The 18267-nt window shown below is 34.9% G+C and overlaps 1 protein-coding gene across 1 annotated transcript in view; it reads right to left on the bottom strand.

The window, feature by feature from the left end:
- Positions 1-8099: 8099 nt before the first annotated feature.
- LOC125649366 (vesicular glutamate transporter 3-like) overlaps positions 8100-18267 on the bottom strand; it is a 33598-nt gene continuing 23430 nt past the window's right edge. The window contains exons 7-12 of the mRNA XM_048876859.2: positions 15256-15395; positions 15015-15164; positions 14777-14909; positions 14522-14632; positions 14230-14351; positions 8100-8712 (exon numbers count right to left, since the gene is read on the bottom strand). Coding sequence (XP_048732816.2) covers positions 8437-8712; positions 14230-14351; positions 14522-14632; positions 14777-14909; positions 15015-15164; positions 15256-15395 — 932 coding nt within the window. The 3' untranslated portion in view covers positions 8100-8436. The remainder of the gene's footprint in view (positions 8713-14229; positions 14352-14521; positions 14633-14776; positions 14910-15014; positions 15165-15255; positions 15396-18267) is intronic.

The raw sequence follows: 18267 nt of genomic DNA, 5'->3' as shown, positions 1-18267 counted from the left end.
TCCCCTGGGATATTGATAGATAAGGGTAGAACACTAAGTTTTAAATGGTCACCCTTAGACTGAAAACTACAGAATTACTACCCAAAATACAGGTAAATGAGGTAGAAAGAAAACATATTGTATTTGCAGAATTTTATGCCCACGAGATCAAAGATGGAGGGGGGGGGGGGGTATTGTTTTTGTTCTTTCTGTTATTTTGTCTGAAACTTTAACCTTGCTAATAACTTTTGAACAGTAAGTGCTAGAGCTTTGATATTTCACATGAGTATTCCTTGTGACAAGACCTTTCCGTGGGTATTAAACCTTTTGACTTTGGCATTTGACCTACTTTTTAAAAAAATGACATTGGTTATAACTTCTAAATGGTAAATATTAGAGCTTTCATATTGCACATGAGCATTTCTTGTGACAAGATCTTTCTTCTGGTACCAAGATATTTGTCTTTGTGACCTTGGCCATCTTGGAATTGTCAATTATTGGGGACATTTGTGTTTCAAAAAACAAATCTTGTTATGGTATTTATTTTTATGAATTTCATCACTAGCACAAGATTGTCCAGTCTTGCCTTTTGGCATCTTCACAAGTCAAGGGTTATTGATTCGCTACCTCGCACTCAAATAACCCTTGACTTGTGAAGATGGCCTTTTGGATGTAATTCTTTCTTACAAAAAAGACTTATAATACAAAAGAGAAATCTGGATGGACAACCTTGTTCTTGATATAATAAAGGTTTTTAAAAACCAGTCATTCGACGAATATAAATAGAGATTCAACAAAAACAGACAAACCCGATGTCAAAAAGCGGCATAGTTCTTAATGTTAACAAACTTTTCAGTAAAATTAAATGCCAAGCCTTTAAGTTAGGCATTAATGAACATCTCGGGACATTGTAAATTGCATAATTCAAACTTTGATGTTTACAAAATCACCGGGGGCCGTATGTCACAGCTAAAGTGGGGAGGCCCTTTAGACATATGCAGAGCGCTTATGGACGTAGCAGTGAGGGATCTTTAACGTGCCAACACCTGCCGTGACATGGGATCTCCAATTTTTAAGATCATATCCGAAAGACCTGTGATTCTCACTTCTAAATGCAGAGAGTTTGGCAAAGGAGCAATTACAACTTATGTTTACGTCTTAGGTTTGGTGCGGCTATGTCACGAGCCGGGCTTAAACTCCTGACCTCCCTGTTACTAAGCAAATGCTCTCCCACTGAGCTACCTCATACTACAATTGATTACTGTCACTACAAATGAATTGCTGTCATGATTTTCATGCCTTGTTTTAATACAGGTTTTATCACTGGGTACAAAATTACACGCGTATCGAGTCATTCTTTAAAAGATAGTGAATGTCAAACATGGCTAGTGATGCAAAGGCATGCTTTTCATCTGAAGTTGAGTACCGTGCTATAATTCGGTGCTTGTATTTAAAAGGAAAAACAGGCAAGGAAATACATGGCAAGTTAACCAATGTTTATGGGTCCTCTGCACCATCTTATGCTCAGGTTAAATTCTGGGTAGGGGAATTCAAACGCGGTAGAACGTCTTTAGAAGATAAAGCCAGGTCTGGACGCCCACTGAAGGCCACCGACGAAGAGTCACTACACCCAAATTTATCAAATATGTGTTTTAAAACAGTGGCATGATTATTATGTCACCTGCAGAGTAGATCAACACTTAGGAATCATTATGCGATCTACTTTTGAACATGCACCTTTGAGCGTACATGTGTATGAAAAGGGTGCTATATAAATATGGTATTATTATTATTATTATTTTACAAAACATAGTAAGACTTGAGGGTCATTATGTCATCTACAAAAGAGTAAGTGTTGAGGATCATTATATCATTAATTAATTAATTAAGTCATAGTAAGACTTGAGGATAATTATGTCACCTGAAAAACATAGTAAGACTTGAGAATCATCTTGTCATCAACAAAACATAGTAAGATTTGAGGATCAGTATGTCATCAACAAAACATAGTAAGACTTGAGGGTCATTATGTCATCTACAAAACATAGCAAGACTTGAGGATCAGTATGTCATCTACAAAACATAGCAAGACAAGGATCTTTATGTCATCAATAAAACATAGTAAGATTTGAGGGTCATTATGTCATCAACAAAACATAGTAAGATTTGAGGGTCATTATGTCATCAACAAAACATAGTAAGACTTGAGGGTCATTATGTCATCTACAAAACATAGTAAGACTTGAGGGTCATTATGTCATCTACAAAACATAGCAAGACTTGAGGATCAGTATGTCATCTACAAAACTTAGCAAGACAAGGATCTTTATGCCATCAATAAAACATAGTAAGATTTGAGGGTCATTATGTCATCAACAAAACATAGTAAGATTTGAGGGTCATTATGTCATCTACAAAACATAGTAAGACTTGAGGGTCATTATGTCATCTACAAAACATAGTAAGACTTGAGGGTCATTATGTCATCTACAAAACATAGTAAGATTTGAGGGTCATTATGTCATCTACAAAACATAGTAAGACTTGAGGGTCATTATGTCATCTACAAAACATAGTAAGATTTGAGGGTCATTATGTCATCTACAAAACATAGTAAGACTTGAGGGTCATTATGTCATCTACAAAACATAGTAAGATTTGAGGGTCAGTATGTCATCTACAAAACATAGCACGACAAGGATCTTTATGTCATCTACAATGAGAATCATTATGTCGTCTGCAAAACTTGGTGACACTAGGGTATCACTTTGTCTTCCGTTTATTCGCCTGCACATCCTAGAATTTTTAACCTGTAAGACTTTCAGCATGTGTGTTCCTGGTTTTGTTATTTGATATATTTAATCACTGATGCCCTAACAGGTGACACATTTATCTAGAGAGATAGTTTTACTTCGACTCCGAGTTACTCGGTATACAGACATGTCACATATGTTCTCTGTAAATTTATTTTAAATGGATTGTGATTTATATATTCAGGGAGATCATGGCACTCCTTGCTGACCTGCTGAATTTACCCAAACTTTGTGATACGCTGGACCTTTTTGTAACAGTTGCAGATATTTTAGTTGATATGTAATGTGAAGTTTGTACAAGTCTTATTTTGGTTCCGATTAACTTGCTTCCAGTGGATTCATGGCTCATAGGCTTTCATAATGTCATGGAGTTCAATTTTCCAAACATTTTTCATCTATCTCTGCAGGTATTGATCTGATTTTTGGTGTGTAGTTGTATAATGATGAATGTAAGGTAAAGTGTATCGGACTAACAGATGTCATAATTTTATAGAACCAGTTGCACAAAAGTTAGATGCATTATTTTGACTTCCTGTTAAAGTTATACATTTACATTTCCAATTGACATCTTGGATGTGTTTGCCTTCGCTCTCTTTACCAGTTGTAATGAGACATTTCCTCATGATGTTGACAATGTGCGTATGAATGTAGAAATAAAAAATAAATGGCATGAGGGTCTGAACTGCAACACTTCACGTTTGCATACTTTTTATGAATCACGAGCACTTCATTAAGTATGCTGGCGTAAAGCAGTTGCAGATCTTTTCAGAATTGAATTTTATTTCTTAAATGCGTTGCGGTTGTTAACAGAGCGCGTGTGAATACAGATAAATATAGTATGTCTATTTTAACGGCTAGGGATTCCGATGGAAATGTTTGGTAGAAATGTAGGTAGAATGAAAATATAAGAAATATACTTCATTTTTGAAAGTGCATTAACGCGCTCTCTGACGTATGATGGCGTGAAACATCCCTGTTCATACCCTCGTGTATTTATAAAAATGAAATTTATTTCTGAAATAAAGGTAAGAATTGATGACAAGTTATGATTCTATTTCAATGAACCTTAATGAGAAAACGTGGAAATTTGTAGTGCTACAGTTTTATAACACCAGTCATGATGCTACAATTATATGTATGTTCAGTTTGTTGAAGTTTTATTTACAATAAGATTTAAAATTTAAAAAAAGTTGAATTTTTTCCACTTCTAAAGGTCCAAAATTCCTAAAACATTAATATTCAAAACATATGTTTGTATTTGATATAGTAGATTTTTTTTTACTTTTATTCAAGTACACTATCTAAATTCTCAAATTTTGTTTTAATGACTTGAACTTTCTGCGATTGATAAGTTTAAATCATTGGGATCACAGGATAGAAAGCCATGATAGAATGCAAATATTGTGTCGGGCACATCTACTTTTCCTGTAAATTTTTGCCGTGTTTAATTTGAGGGTGAAACTTACAATGTTTACATTTCTCTGATAAAGAGCCCCGATTGTTTCTCCTTTATGGCGTCTAAAATGTAAATTTTTTGCAAATCTTGATTTATTTGCGAAAATCTTGATATTTACGAGGGCTGTTTGATATGTAATGTGTATTGTACGATATCTCAAAAGCATTCGACTCAAATAGTGAAATGAACATTACATCCCATCAAAGTATTCTCCGCGGCTTGAAATACATAATTTCAATCTCTCAATCCATTTCTGAAATGTATCACGGTACACTGATTTAGGTAGATCTCTGAGGCACTGATTGATGGCTGAGCCATGGGCTTGTCGGGACTTGTAATGATGACCAGATAAGAACTTGTTAAGTTTTGGAAAAAAGAAGTCGCATGGGGCTAGATCTGGAGAGAATTGTGGGTGTGGCAAGACGGTAACCTTCTCCGACTTCAAACATTGTTTCACAAGCTCAGATGTATGTGATGGAGCATGAAGTAGACGAACATGCCTAAATCCTGACACAGGGCGTCATTTATGATAATATTTCTTGAGCTTTTTTTAATATAACATCTCGGTAATACCGACCTGTAACACTTTTGCCCTTCGACACCGGAATTTGTACGGCTATACCATCATATGATAAGAATATGCAATAAAGAACCTTCTTTGTGCTTGTGGTTATTTTGGCAACTACAGGCCTTCTACTGTGTATTTTGTTTCCAATTTTTCTTACTGGTTCGAAATAGTGAACCCATGTTTCGTCACAAGTAACAATGTTTGCAAATTGTCTTTGATTGAATTTGAGGAACATTTTGAGCAATATTGCATAGCGGTTTGTACTCGTACCCATTTTTGGCCATCTGCCAATATATGCGGTATCCATCTGGCAGAAATATTTCGTACCTTCAAAATACGCTTCAAAATGAAATGCGATAGCGATATGCCAACAGCTTTGGCAATATCACGAATCGTGTATCTGCCACCACTTTCAATTATTTCCCTGACTTTTGAGACATTGGCCTTGCCTGTTACAGTCACAGGTCGGCCAGATTTTGCTGCATCTTTGATGGACCTTGTGCCAGTCAGAAATTTCTTTCTCCACCCACGAACTGTCTCATAAGATACCTTATCAGACCCATAAACTTCTCCCAATTCAGGAAAAATCTGCATTACCGAATGACCGAGTTTTGTGCAAACTTTTATATAAGCACTAATTTCTTCAATATTCTCAATCCGTTTCCCAACCATTTTTACAACAGTGGCTCTATTGAAATGACTATAAGTTTATGTGGAGCTGAAGGCTCGTATTTTTACCGCTGGAAAGGTATTGAAGAGAGCTATTCAAGAGTATCATCATCCACGAAATCGTGCAAAGCGTTATCGCACTGTGGTACAATACACATTGCATATCGAACAGCCCTCGTATATGCGAACATTCGATTAGATTGTGCGAACATTTTGATTTATTTTCGATTATCTTGATATCTCTATGCGAAAATGTTGATTTATATGTGATAAATATTTATATGCGATAAAGCTTGGTTTATATTCAATAATCTTGTTATTTGTATTCGGTAATATTGTTATTTATATTAGACAGTCTTGTTATATATCTATCGACATGTATTCGATAAAAAATTTATTTATATTCGATAATCTTGTTGATTATATTCACTAAATCTTGATTTTCTAGAGTATGCGTTAGAGGGTTAGGCTGGTTGCTATCTTCTTCATGTTGAAAAATTAGAAAGAGTTCACTCGAATGCAGCAAGAATCGTCAAAAGTGGTATCCATGGATTCTTTGTACTTAGAAACAGGATGGGAATCTAATAAGCTGACATCACAGAGTCAAGCTAACTACTAAATTGGTACAGGAATAAATCCGAACAAGTGGGTAACTATTCTAAGATACAGCACTCGTGACAATAATTGTACAGTTCCTAGTCGTAGATTAGAAATATTGAACATGTCATTTCTTCCTGATGCGACTAGGACGTGGAATGCATTGAGTTTAAAATCAAGAGAGGCAATTTCTTTGTGAATTTCGTAAAGTTTTAGTATCTACGGGGTAGGGTCAAACTTGGAATATAGTGTTTATGTGATATTTATTCGAAACCGCCCAAGTATTTTTCATGTTGTAAACACTATGAATATTAATATTCAAACTAAATCAAGACACATCTACTTACTAAATCGTGATATATACAGGTGAAACATCATAGTGTACATACGAGGGCGAGTCAATTAGTAACCAGCCGATCCCAGTTGCGATTGACTGACACGGTCACGATTATCATGCCTTGTTTCAATGTTTTATACCTGGGTACAAAATTGCACGCGTATCGAGTCATTAATAAGATATATATTGAATGTCAAATATGGCTAGTGATGCAAAGACATACTTTTCTTCTAAAGTTGAGTACCGTGCTATAATTCGGTACTTGTATCTAAAAGGTAAAACAGGTAAGGAAATACATAGCGAGTTAGCCGATATTTATGAGTCTTCTGCATCATCTTTTGCTCAGGTTAAATTCTGGGTAGGGGAATTTCAAACGTGGTAGAATGTCTTTAGAAGATGAAACCAGATCTGGACGCCCACTGGATGCCACCGACGAGGAAATGTGCAAGAAAGTTCGGGATCTGGTATACTCTGATAGACGAATTCAGGTGGAAGAAATAGCACAGGCATTAGGCATTTCACATGGTAGCATTTCAACAATCTTGCATGATCGTTTATGTATGCGCAAGCTAACAGCCCGTTAGGTCCCCAAATCCCTTAGCGATGAGCAAATGGCAACCAGAGCATCAGTATGCAGCGCCTTGTTGAAGTTTGAAGCTTTTTAGGTCAAAAGATTTTCTTTTGCGTCTGGTGACTGTAGATGAGACTTGGGTTCATTATTATGAGCCAGAGACTAAAGCTCAGAGTCGTCAGTGGGTTGGGCCTGGATCCCCGAGGTCAAAGAAGTTCAAGACGCAACTATCTGCGGGCAAGGTGATGGCCACATTATTTTGGGACGCAAAAGGCGTTATTATTTTGGATTCCCCCCCCCCCCCCCCCCAAGAGAAGTACAATAACTGAAGTGTACTACGCAAACTTGCTAGACCAGCTGAGAACCGCCATCCGTGAAAAACGCCAAGGTAAACTCTCTAAAGGTGTTTTGCTGCAATAGGACAACGCGAGAGTCCATACTTGCAAAGTTGCAATGGATGATGTAGAGCGAAACAGGTATGAATTAATACGACATCCTGCCTATTTGCCTGACCTAGCTCCTAGCGACTTCTTCCTATTCCCAAACTTTAAAAAGGATATCCGCATTTCCGGTCTGACGGAGAAGTCTAATTGAAGAGTGGGTCAATGGAAAGGACCCCGACTTTTCAGTTCTTCAGTTTTTCACTCATATGGAGACGTCACCAAGACTTGTGAAGGGCTTCAAATTTAGGCCTATGCTCGGCGCTTATGGCCATTGAGCAGTGAGGGTTCTTAGCGTGCCACACCTACTGTGACACGGGACATCCGTTTTTAAGGTCATCTCCGAGACAAGCAGAAAATGCAGTGTTGGTGCACTTCCTAGTAGCCATTCCATCTGTACCTTTCTTCCATCCTGTTTGTGCTGCTATTAGAGGCCATCAACATCGACTACAGATTCCTTATGTCGGAACAGACACTTTTAAAGGATCGTTTTTCCATCTGGGATCCGACGGTGGAACACATTACCACCTAAGGTCACATTAGACCAATCCCTTGACTCAGGGTTGGCAAAGATCAGTAAACATTAGGAGACAGTACTCTTAACCAGTTTTTGAATTGTAAATAGAGGACTCTCCCCTGCACCCGTGTCCCTTTTAAAACAAACACGTGTGATGATGCCCACAAGGCTTTATACTCTAAAGGAAAAAAGAATATTACATCCGCCAATTAATGGGAGCGCTGGTAGGGGACATATATTGCTTATGCAATGCTCTCAGAATGATTGTATTTAAAATTACTTTTACATGACAAATGTATCAGTTACGTAAGGGAAGAACTTTAGGTTGTAGTACGAATTTTTTTTTTATCCTTTTCATTGTATCAATGAAATATTTCAAACCACATATCAATATCATGTCGTACTAACGACGAAGCAATATGGAATTATGTTCCTTAATTAACATTTTCTAATTCTGTTTACATATAGTACGACTAAAATGAATAAGAACTATATATTTTTTGAATATTCACTGGAACTTGGAATAATGTCACTTGCATTCCGGGTACAGTGCACTAGTCCATTCATATCTGGTTTGACTTTCTCTGGAGTTTTTAAGGTAGACCCGTAAGTCTTTTGGGGTTCTCCGTTTGGTGTTACCAGATTCATATATGATGACTGAGCCCATGGTTGCTGTTTTCCGGATCCAAAGATTACGTAACTCACTACTGCTAACCAATGTACCGATCCTGCAATTATCAAGATCCGCCGCCATGACTCAGCATTCTAAAAAATAAACAATTACAAAATCTTCGATTTCTCAGAATGTAGAAAAAACGTATAGCTATATGACCATCGATAAAACAATGTGCAGTATCAGATTTACATTTTATGATAACATCAAATTTGTTTGCATGAACAGGGATATCAAATGAGGAGAAACAAAAATGCAATATAAGTTATTAAATGCGAATAAAAAAAATTGTGGACCTATAATATTCATTATGGACATATCAACAAATTCGAATCGTCCACAGATTCAGTAAATTCTCTCAGTAATTTATACTATGTAGTAAATACTCTCAATGATATATACACTAAATTCTCTCAGTAATCTGTACAGTAAATACTCTCAGTAATCTACAGTAAATACTCTCAGTAATCTGTACAATAAATACTCTCAGTAATCTGTACAGTAAATACTCTCAGTAATCTATACAGTAAATACCCTCAGTAATCTATACAGTAAATACTCTCAGTAATCTATACAGTAAATACTTTCAGTAATATGTACAGTAAATATTCTCAGTAATCTATACATTAAATACTCTCAGTAATTATACCCCCCGAACGAAGTTCTGGGAGGTATATAGGAATCACTCGGTCTGTCTGTTTGTCCGGCTGTCTGTCTGTGCCGATTCGTGTCCGGGCCATAACTTCTTGTTCTTTGACTTAGGCATACCATATTTGGCACACACGTGGATCACCATGAGACGATGTGTCGAGTACCTTCATGCCCTCTATATGACCTTGACCCTTGACCTCAAGGTCAAAATTAAAGTTGTTTTTTTTTTTTTTACAATGGATTCGTGTCCGGGCCATAACTTCTTTGTTCTTTGACATAGGCATACCATATTTGACACATGAGTGTATCACCATGAGACGATGTGTCATGTACCTTCATGACCTCCATATGACCTTGACCTCAAGGTCAAAATTAAATGTTTTTACAGTGGATTCGTGTCAGGGCCATGACTTCTTTGTTCTTTGACATAGGCATATCATATTTGACACATGAGTGTATCACCATGAGACGATGTGTCGAGTACTTTCATGACCTCTATATGACCTTGAACTTTGACCTCAAGGTCAAAACTGATTATAGGGTTTTGACATAGTTATACCATAAGATATGGGTGTATCACCATGAGACTGTGTCATGTACATTCATGACCTCTTTATGACCTTGACCTTTGATCTCAAGGTCAAAATTATAGGTTTATGACATGGATTTGTGTTCGGACTATATCTTCCATTTTCTTCTACAAAGGCATACCATATTTTTACACTCAGGAAAGAGATAATCTATACCTATTAACAACACCCTTTGGGAGATTGGGGTAAGCGAGGGGTATTCTTAGTGAGCATTGCTCACAGTACATCTTGTTTATACAGTAAATACTCTCAGTAATCTGTACAGTAAATACTCTCAGTAATCTATAGAGAAATACTTTCAGTAATCTATACAGTAAATACTTTCAGTAATTTATACAGTAAATACTCTCAGTAATCTATACAATAAATACTCTCAGTAATCTATACATTAAATACTCTCAGTAATCTATATTATACAGTAAATACTCTTAGTAATCTATATTATACAGTAAATACTCTCAGTAATCTGTACAGTAAATACTCTCAGTAATCTGTACAGTAAATACTCTCAGTAATCTGTACAGTAAATACTCTCAGTAATCTATAGAGAAATACTTTCAGTAATCTATACAGTAAATACTTTCAGTAATTTATACAGTAAATACTCTCAGTAATCTATACAATAAATACTCTCAGTAATCTATACATTAAATACTCTCAGTAATCTATATTATACAGTAAATACTCTTAGTAATCTATATTATACAGTAAATACTCTCAGTAATCTGTACAGTAAATACTCTCAGTAATCTATACAATAAATACCCTCAGTAATCTGTACAGTAAATACTCTCAGTAATTTATATTATACAGTAAATACTCTCAGTAATCTATATTATACAGTAAATACTCTCAGTAATCTGTACAGTAAATACTTTTAGTAATCTATATTATACAGTAAATACCCTCAGTAATCTATACAGTAAATCCTCTCAATAATCTGTACAGTGAATACTTTCAGTAATCTGTACAGTAAATACTTTCAGTAATCTATACAGTAAATACCCTTAGTAATCTATACAGCAAATCCTCTCAATAATCTGTACAGTAAATACTCTCAGTAATCTATATTATACAGTAAATACTCTCAATAATCTATACAGTAAATACTCTCAGTAATCTGTACAGTAAATACTCTCAGTAATCTATACATTAAATACTCTCAGTAATCTATACATTAAATACTCTCAGTAATCTATATTATACAGTAAATACTCTCAGTAATCTATATTATACAGTAAATACTCTCAGTAATTTATACAGTAAATACTCTCAGTAATTTATACAGTAAATACTCTCAGTAATCTATACAGTAAATTCCCTCAGTAATCTATATTATACAGTAAATACTCTTAGTAATCTATATTATACAGTAAATACTCTCAGTAATCTGTACAGTAAATACTCTCAGTAATCTGTACAGTAAATACTCTCAGTAATCTGTACAGTAAATACCCTCAGTAATCTGTACAGTAAATACTCTCAGTAATCTATATTATACAGTAAATACTCTCAGTAATTTATATTATACAGTAAATACTCTCAGTAATCTGTACAGTAAATACCCTCAGTAATCTGTACAGTAAATACTCTCAGTAATTTATATTATACAGTAAATACTCTCAGTAATTTATATTATACAGTAAATACTCTCAGTAATCTGTACAGTAAATACTTTTAGTAATCTATATTATACAGTAAATACCCTCAGTAATCTATACAGTAAATCCTCTCAATAATCTGTACAGTAAATACTTTCAGTAATCTATACAGTAAATACCCTTAGTAATCTATACAGCAAATCCTCTCAATAATCTGTACAGTAAATACTCTCAGTAATCTATATTATACAGTAAATACTCTCAGTAATCTGTACAGTAAATACGCTCAGTAATCTATACATTAAATACTCTTAGTAATCTGTACAGTAAATACTCTCAGTAATCTATACAGTAAATACTCTCAGTAATCTATACAGTAAATACTCTCAGTAATCTATATTATACAGTAAATACTCTCAGTAATCTGTACAGTAAATACTCTCAGTAATCTATACATTAAATACTCTCAGTATTCTATATTATACAGTAAATACTCTCAGTAATCTATACAGTAAATTATTATACAGTAAATACTCTCAGTAATCTATACAGTAAATACTCTCAGTAATTTATATTATACAGTAAATACTCTCAGTAATCTATATTATACAGTAAATACTCTCAGTAATCTGTACAGTAAATACTCTCAGTAATCTGTACAGTAAATACTCTCAGTAATCTATACAGTAAATACCCTCAGTAATCTGTACAGTAAATACTCTCAGTAATCTATATTATACAGTAAATACTCTCAATAATCTATACAGTAAATACTCTCAGTAATCTGTACAGTAAATACTCTCAGTAATCTATATTATACAGTAAATACTCTCAGTAATCTATATTATACAGTAAATACTCTCAGTAATCTATATTATACAGTAAATACTCTCAGTAATCTATATTATACAGTAAATACTCTCAGTAATCTATATTATACAGTAAATACTCTCAGTAATCTGTACAATAAATACTCTCAGTAATCTATACAGTAAATACTCTCAGTAATCTATACAGTAAACACCCTCAGTAATCTATATTATACAGTAAATACTCTCAGTAATCTATATTATACTGTAAATACTCTCAATAATCTATACAGTAAATACTCTCAGTAATCTGTACAGTAAATACTCTCAGTAATCTATATTATACAGTAAATACTCTCAGTAATCTATACAGTAAACACCCTCAGTAATCTATATTATACTGTAAATACTCTCAATAATCTATACAGTAAATACCCTCAGTAATCTGTACAGTAAATACTCTCAGTAATCTATATTATACAGTAAATACTCTCAGTAATCTATATTATACAGTAAACACCCTCAGTAATCTATATTATACAGTAAATACTCTCAGTAATCTATACAGTAAACACCCTCAGTAATCTATATTATACAGTAAATACTCTCAGTAATCTATACAGTAAACACCCTCAGTAATCTATATTATACTGTAAATACTCTCAGTAATCTATACAGTAAATACTCTCAGTAATCTGTACAGTAAATACTCTCAGTACTCTATACAATAAATACTCTCAGTAATCTGTACAGTAAATACCCTCAGTAATCTATAGAGTAAATACTCTCACTAATCTGTACAGTAAATACTCTCACTAATCTGTACAGTAAATACCCTCAGTAATCTGTACAGTAAATACTCTCAGTAATCTGTACAGTAAATACTCTCAGTAATCTGTACAGTAAATACTCTCAGTAAACTATACAGTAAATACTCTCAGTAATTTATATTATACAGTAAATACTCTCAGTAATCTATATTATACAGTAAATACTCTCAGTAATCTATATTATACAGTAAATACTCTCAGTAATCTATACAGTAAATACTCTCAGTAATCTATACAGTAAATACTCTCAGTAATCTATACAATAAATACTCTCAGTAATCTGTACAGTAAATACTCTCAGTAATCTGTACAGTAAATACTCTCAGTAATTTATATTATACAGTAAATACTCTCAGTAATCTATACAGTAAATACTCTCAGTAAACTATACAGTAAATACTCTCAGTAATTTATATTATACAGTAAATACTCTCAGTAATCTATATTATACATTAAATACTCTCAGTAATCTATATTATACAGTAAATACTCTCAGTAATCTATACAGTAAATACTCTCAGTAATCTGTACAGTAAATACTCTCAGTAATCTGTGAATTACAGAATTTGATTGTATAGAATACTGATGTTTCATTTACAGTTTTGTTTGTACAAACATTTACAATCATTTAGCGGTAAGGCGTTAACAGAACTGGTGTTCCATTACCTTTTATTAGCTCACCTGAGCTGAGGGCTCAAGTGAGCTCTGTCTGTCATCGTCGTCATTGTAAACTTCTCACATTTTCTTCTTCTCCAGAACCACAGGGTCAATTTCAACCATATTTGGCACAACGCACTCTTGGGTGAATGGCTTACAAGTTTGTGCAAATGAAGGGACATGCCCCCTTCAAAGGGTAGATAATCACAAAAATGCAAAATTAAGGTGGGGTCATTTAAAAATCTTCTTAAGAACCACTGGGCCAGAGAAGCTGACATTTACATGAAAGCTTTCTGAAAAAGTGCAGATTCAAGTTTGTAAAAATAATGGCCTCCAGGGGTAGGTTGGGGCCACAATAGGGGCTAAGGTTTTACATGCAAAAATATGTAAAGTCTTCAGATATACGCCAAGGTGACTCAGGTGAGCGATGTGGCCCATTGTTTAGATATACTTTATCTATGTTTCCTTTACCTTTTGTCTGAGGGATCCAGCCAGGGCCGTGCTGGCAGTGGCCCCCAACACTCCGAATCTCACTACTCCCGTCAGAATGCTGGAATACTGTGGGGCCAAGTCTACCGGGTTTACTTTATATCCTGAAACAGCAACAAAAAATCAAATATTTCATATTCTGTTTCATAAAATTTATAGAATAGTAATAACAAGTATTCATTGCTATTTCATTTAGATATTTGTTCACAGTTGGTTTACTTGGCTTTCCCATTTTTATACAACAAATTCTCAGTTCTAGTGTACATGGTCATACCAGCCATTGCAAAGCCCGCTAGTCCTTCTCCAATAACCAATAAGACAAATGCAGCATAGTAATTTCTAATAAAAGCTAAAGCCAAAAGAGTAGTGGCCTCAGATCCAAATCCTTTAACAAAAAAGTACAAAAAGGTTATAATAAAATCCTTATTGTCATTAGTGAATGTGTGTAGGTAACATAAAATCCTGATTGCTAGATATATCTATATAACATCCATTGACAACCTCGAAATATCGACAGTGGTATACCTACCAATTAGAATTGCCATTTTTCTACCTACGGTGACTGAGACTTTCTCATTTTTAATTAATTTGTCAAAAAGAATTCCACTAAATATTACAAAAACAGACGTCATGATCGGCGGAAAAGCTGTTAGGAATCCAATCTGAAAGAAAGAAAATAGCGGAACTTTAGAAACGCTTATATATATATATATAATGCACTACTGGGAAGTGTGTATTTGATTGTGTGTAGCTAGTCTAGTAATTACCGTTGCCACATTGAGTCCAAAGACATCAGCAAAATACTGCGGTATTTCCGTAACTATTGTAGCAAAAACCCAGGATCTCGCAAAATTAGTCAGAAATAATGTCCAAACAGGAAGTGACGTGAATATCCCCTTCCAGGGAATGCGTTTAGCCTGTATAAAATATGTACTGATAGTTTGAAATCTTATTTTACTAGTTACTAAGAATTACAGTATTGTTTCCTTGGAATATACAAAATCTCACCACGACTGCAGACGCCATGCGGATATTGGAACCTTCTTTCTGGAAGATGAGACTTTCCTCCTTACTTAGTGATGGGTGTTGTGATGGGCTGTCATACACTGTACAGATCCACACTAAGGACATCACAATGCCCAGACAGCCTGCAAAACGACAGACAAATACAACGCATTTATAATGTTGGTGGGGGGGGGGGTCTGTTTTTGTTTGGGTTTTTTCTTTGTTTTGTCGTGGTGTTCTTTCGTTTGCTAAAATAAAAATATCAAATACTGGTCAATACAATGCCATGTACTGGATGACCTCAGCTGATGGCATGTTGTTTCAGGTAGTCAAAATGCTCGTTTAGGTGAAAGGGACCTTATAATGAGTCTACATTCTTTAGCAATTTTTACTACACTCGAACGTTTACATGTACTTTCCCCATTGACAAAATAATTTGCTCACATTTTCTAAAGGTGAGCACATGTTTGAAATATTATTGTAGCAAGACACAGCTGAACAGAGGATTTGTTTTGTCGGTTTGTATGTTGCCCTGTTCTAGAATTTTTCATTTGATAGAGACGTCACCAAGTTTACGCTAAGTACCATAAATTTTTACCTGTGCAGAGTGCTAAAGACCACAGCAGGAAGGAATGTTTAACATCTATATTCAATGAAATATCCAAATACGAAGCATGAAAATGAATATTGTTAATTGATAGAACGTCGTCGATATATCTAAATGTCGAGTTGAAGGCCACAACAAGATATTTTTCCTTCTCATGTAGAAGCTTTTGAATAAATTCTTTTCTATCAGAATATAAATACAGGTTAGTTAATTAAGAAGCACAATTCGTGTCCATGGGAATTCCAACAGACTGTTGGAAGACCTGATCACTAAAGACTACGTAGATATTTTCAATGAGGAACTCCAGCATACTTTTGATATCAACTTCAGAGTACTTGTGGGTAGAGTCAGAGTGGTGTTTCACAAAGTAATTTTTTGGACTTTTATATGATTTAGAAATGATATTTGCATTTTCTTTGAGCTAATCACATATAATTGTTCGACTGAAAATAGAGATTTAAAGTCAAGGTGAAAGGTCAACGTTTTTCAGGGGCGAATCCAGGATTTGTTGCCGAGGATGGTAGTGATAATGTTGTTTAAACAAAGTACAGTTATTCATCAGACCAACAACAAAAAAAATAGACACACTCTTTCTGTATGTCGTAAATTAATTAATACCTGACTTCAGTGTTCAGTATCAGAATAAGTGGTAGTAAGCGCTATGGTGGCATATTTTTGCCATCACTTGTCAGATAATGACGTTGACATGTCAGTTGATTATGTCGACTTATACATGTAAAACTTGTCAAATATTAAAACGTTAAAAAAGTATTCAGTAACCGTAAAAATACTTTCCCGTCCAATATGTGCCATCCATTTAACACCACGATGATCTGACAAGTCGACATACTGTTCTGACAAGCCGACATAAAGATCTAAAAAGTCGGCATAATGTTCTGAAAAATCGACATAATGATTTTTGTCGCCTTGTCATTTGACAAATCGACATATTTACCTGACTAGTCGACATGATTATCTGACAAGTCGACATAATTGTCTGACAAGTCGACATTATTATCTGACAAGTCGACATTATTATCTGACAAGTGATGGCAGAAATATGTCACCATAAGGCACACTACTCATAGTCGCTCTATGTGTTAATTCACATGCACAAAACTCGAAGTCCCCGAAGTATAGATAGAATCTTTGTACACATCCCCCCCCCCCCCCCCCCGCCCATGTTTTTGGCTACATCTTCGGTGTTTTCACTATACAAGTTTTAAGTAAAACAACAGCGACGGACTACAAATTTAGAATCTAAAACGTACATTTATTAGATAGTATGTACAGATTAAACCTAAGAATAAATGTTACTTTGTACAATCATTTAGATTTCTGATCCAAGACGAAGGCAGGTGAAATCATTCAAAGTACAGAATGTAATCTGGGATGTTTAACTTTTTCAAGCATTCAAAGAAAAAAATACGGTATATACACTGTGTATAGGATCTCCCATAGTTTTTGGTTGGATATGATTATTATCTAACGAGTTGTGTGTTTTCTATCCCCGAGCCAACCACAGACCAGAGGAGATTCTTTTTATCACACTAGATGAAACCCCGCGCAAGCACAGGAAATCACAACTAAATAATATTGCATAAAGCGTGTTTGAATTGTTGTGTACATGAATTGAATGAACAACATCTTTAATTCAAATGAATTTATGGAAAAAACTTGAATAATTGCGTGCATTAGTAATGTTATATTTATTGATATCATATTAATACAACCTATCATTAGGTCAAATGTTGTCTGGTGTGTTTCATACCGATTGTTAAGCCGTTCTTGGCACACTGATTTTGACTACGAATAACTCCGTTTACCTGATCAGGATATAGGGCTCACGGCGGGTGTGACCGGTCGACAGGGGATGCTTATTCCCCCTAGGCACCTGATCCCACCCTTGGTGTGCCCAGTGGTCCGTGTTTGCCCAACTATCTATTTTGTATTGCTTATAGGAGTTATGAGATTGATCACTGTTCGTTATCTTTGCCTTTCATTGATATCATATATATCTCACGGCGGGTGTGACCGGTCGACATGGGATGCTTACTCCTCCTAGTCACTTGATCCCACCTCTGCTATATCCAGGGCTCCGTGTTTGCCCAACTCTCTATTTTAAATTGCTTATAGGAGTTATGAGATTGATCACTGTTCGTTATCTTCACCTTTCATATATACAGTAAATAAAACTTGATGGTTAGGAAGTCACTTGGAGCTCCAAATTAAATGTTCCTTATGTAACATAAATTATCTCTTTCTGTATTGAAAATTAGATAACGATTTCACTAATGCAATTGTTATCCGTTATGCCGATAGTTGACCAAAGACAACATGAACGGTTGTTCATTATTTCAAACTCAGTATTGCGAATGTGTTTATAATGGTGGTTTTTGTCCAGTGAG

The sequence above is a fragment of the Ostrea edulis genome, chromosome 5, assembly GCF_947568905.1.
Source record: "Ostrea edulis chromosome 5, xbOstEdul1.1, whole genome shotgun sequence".
Classification (NCBI taxonomy): domain Eukaryota; kingdom Metazoa; phylum Mollusca; class Bivalvia; order Ostreida; family Ostreidae; genus Ostrea; species Ostrea edulis.
Note: the sequence above shows the minus strand (reverse complement) of the source record. Positions and strands in the feature narration are given on the sequence as shown.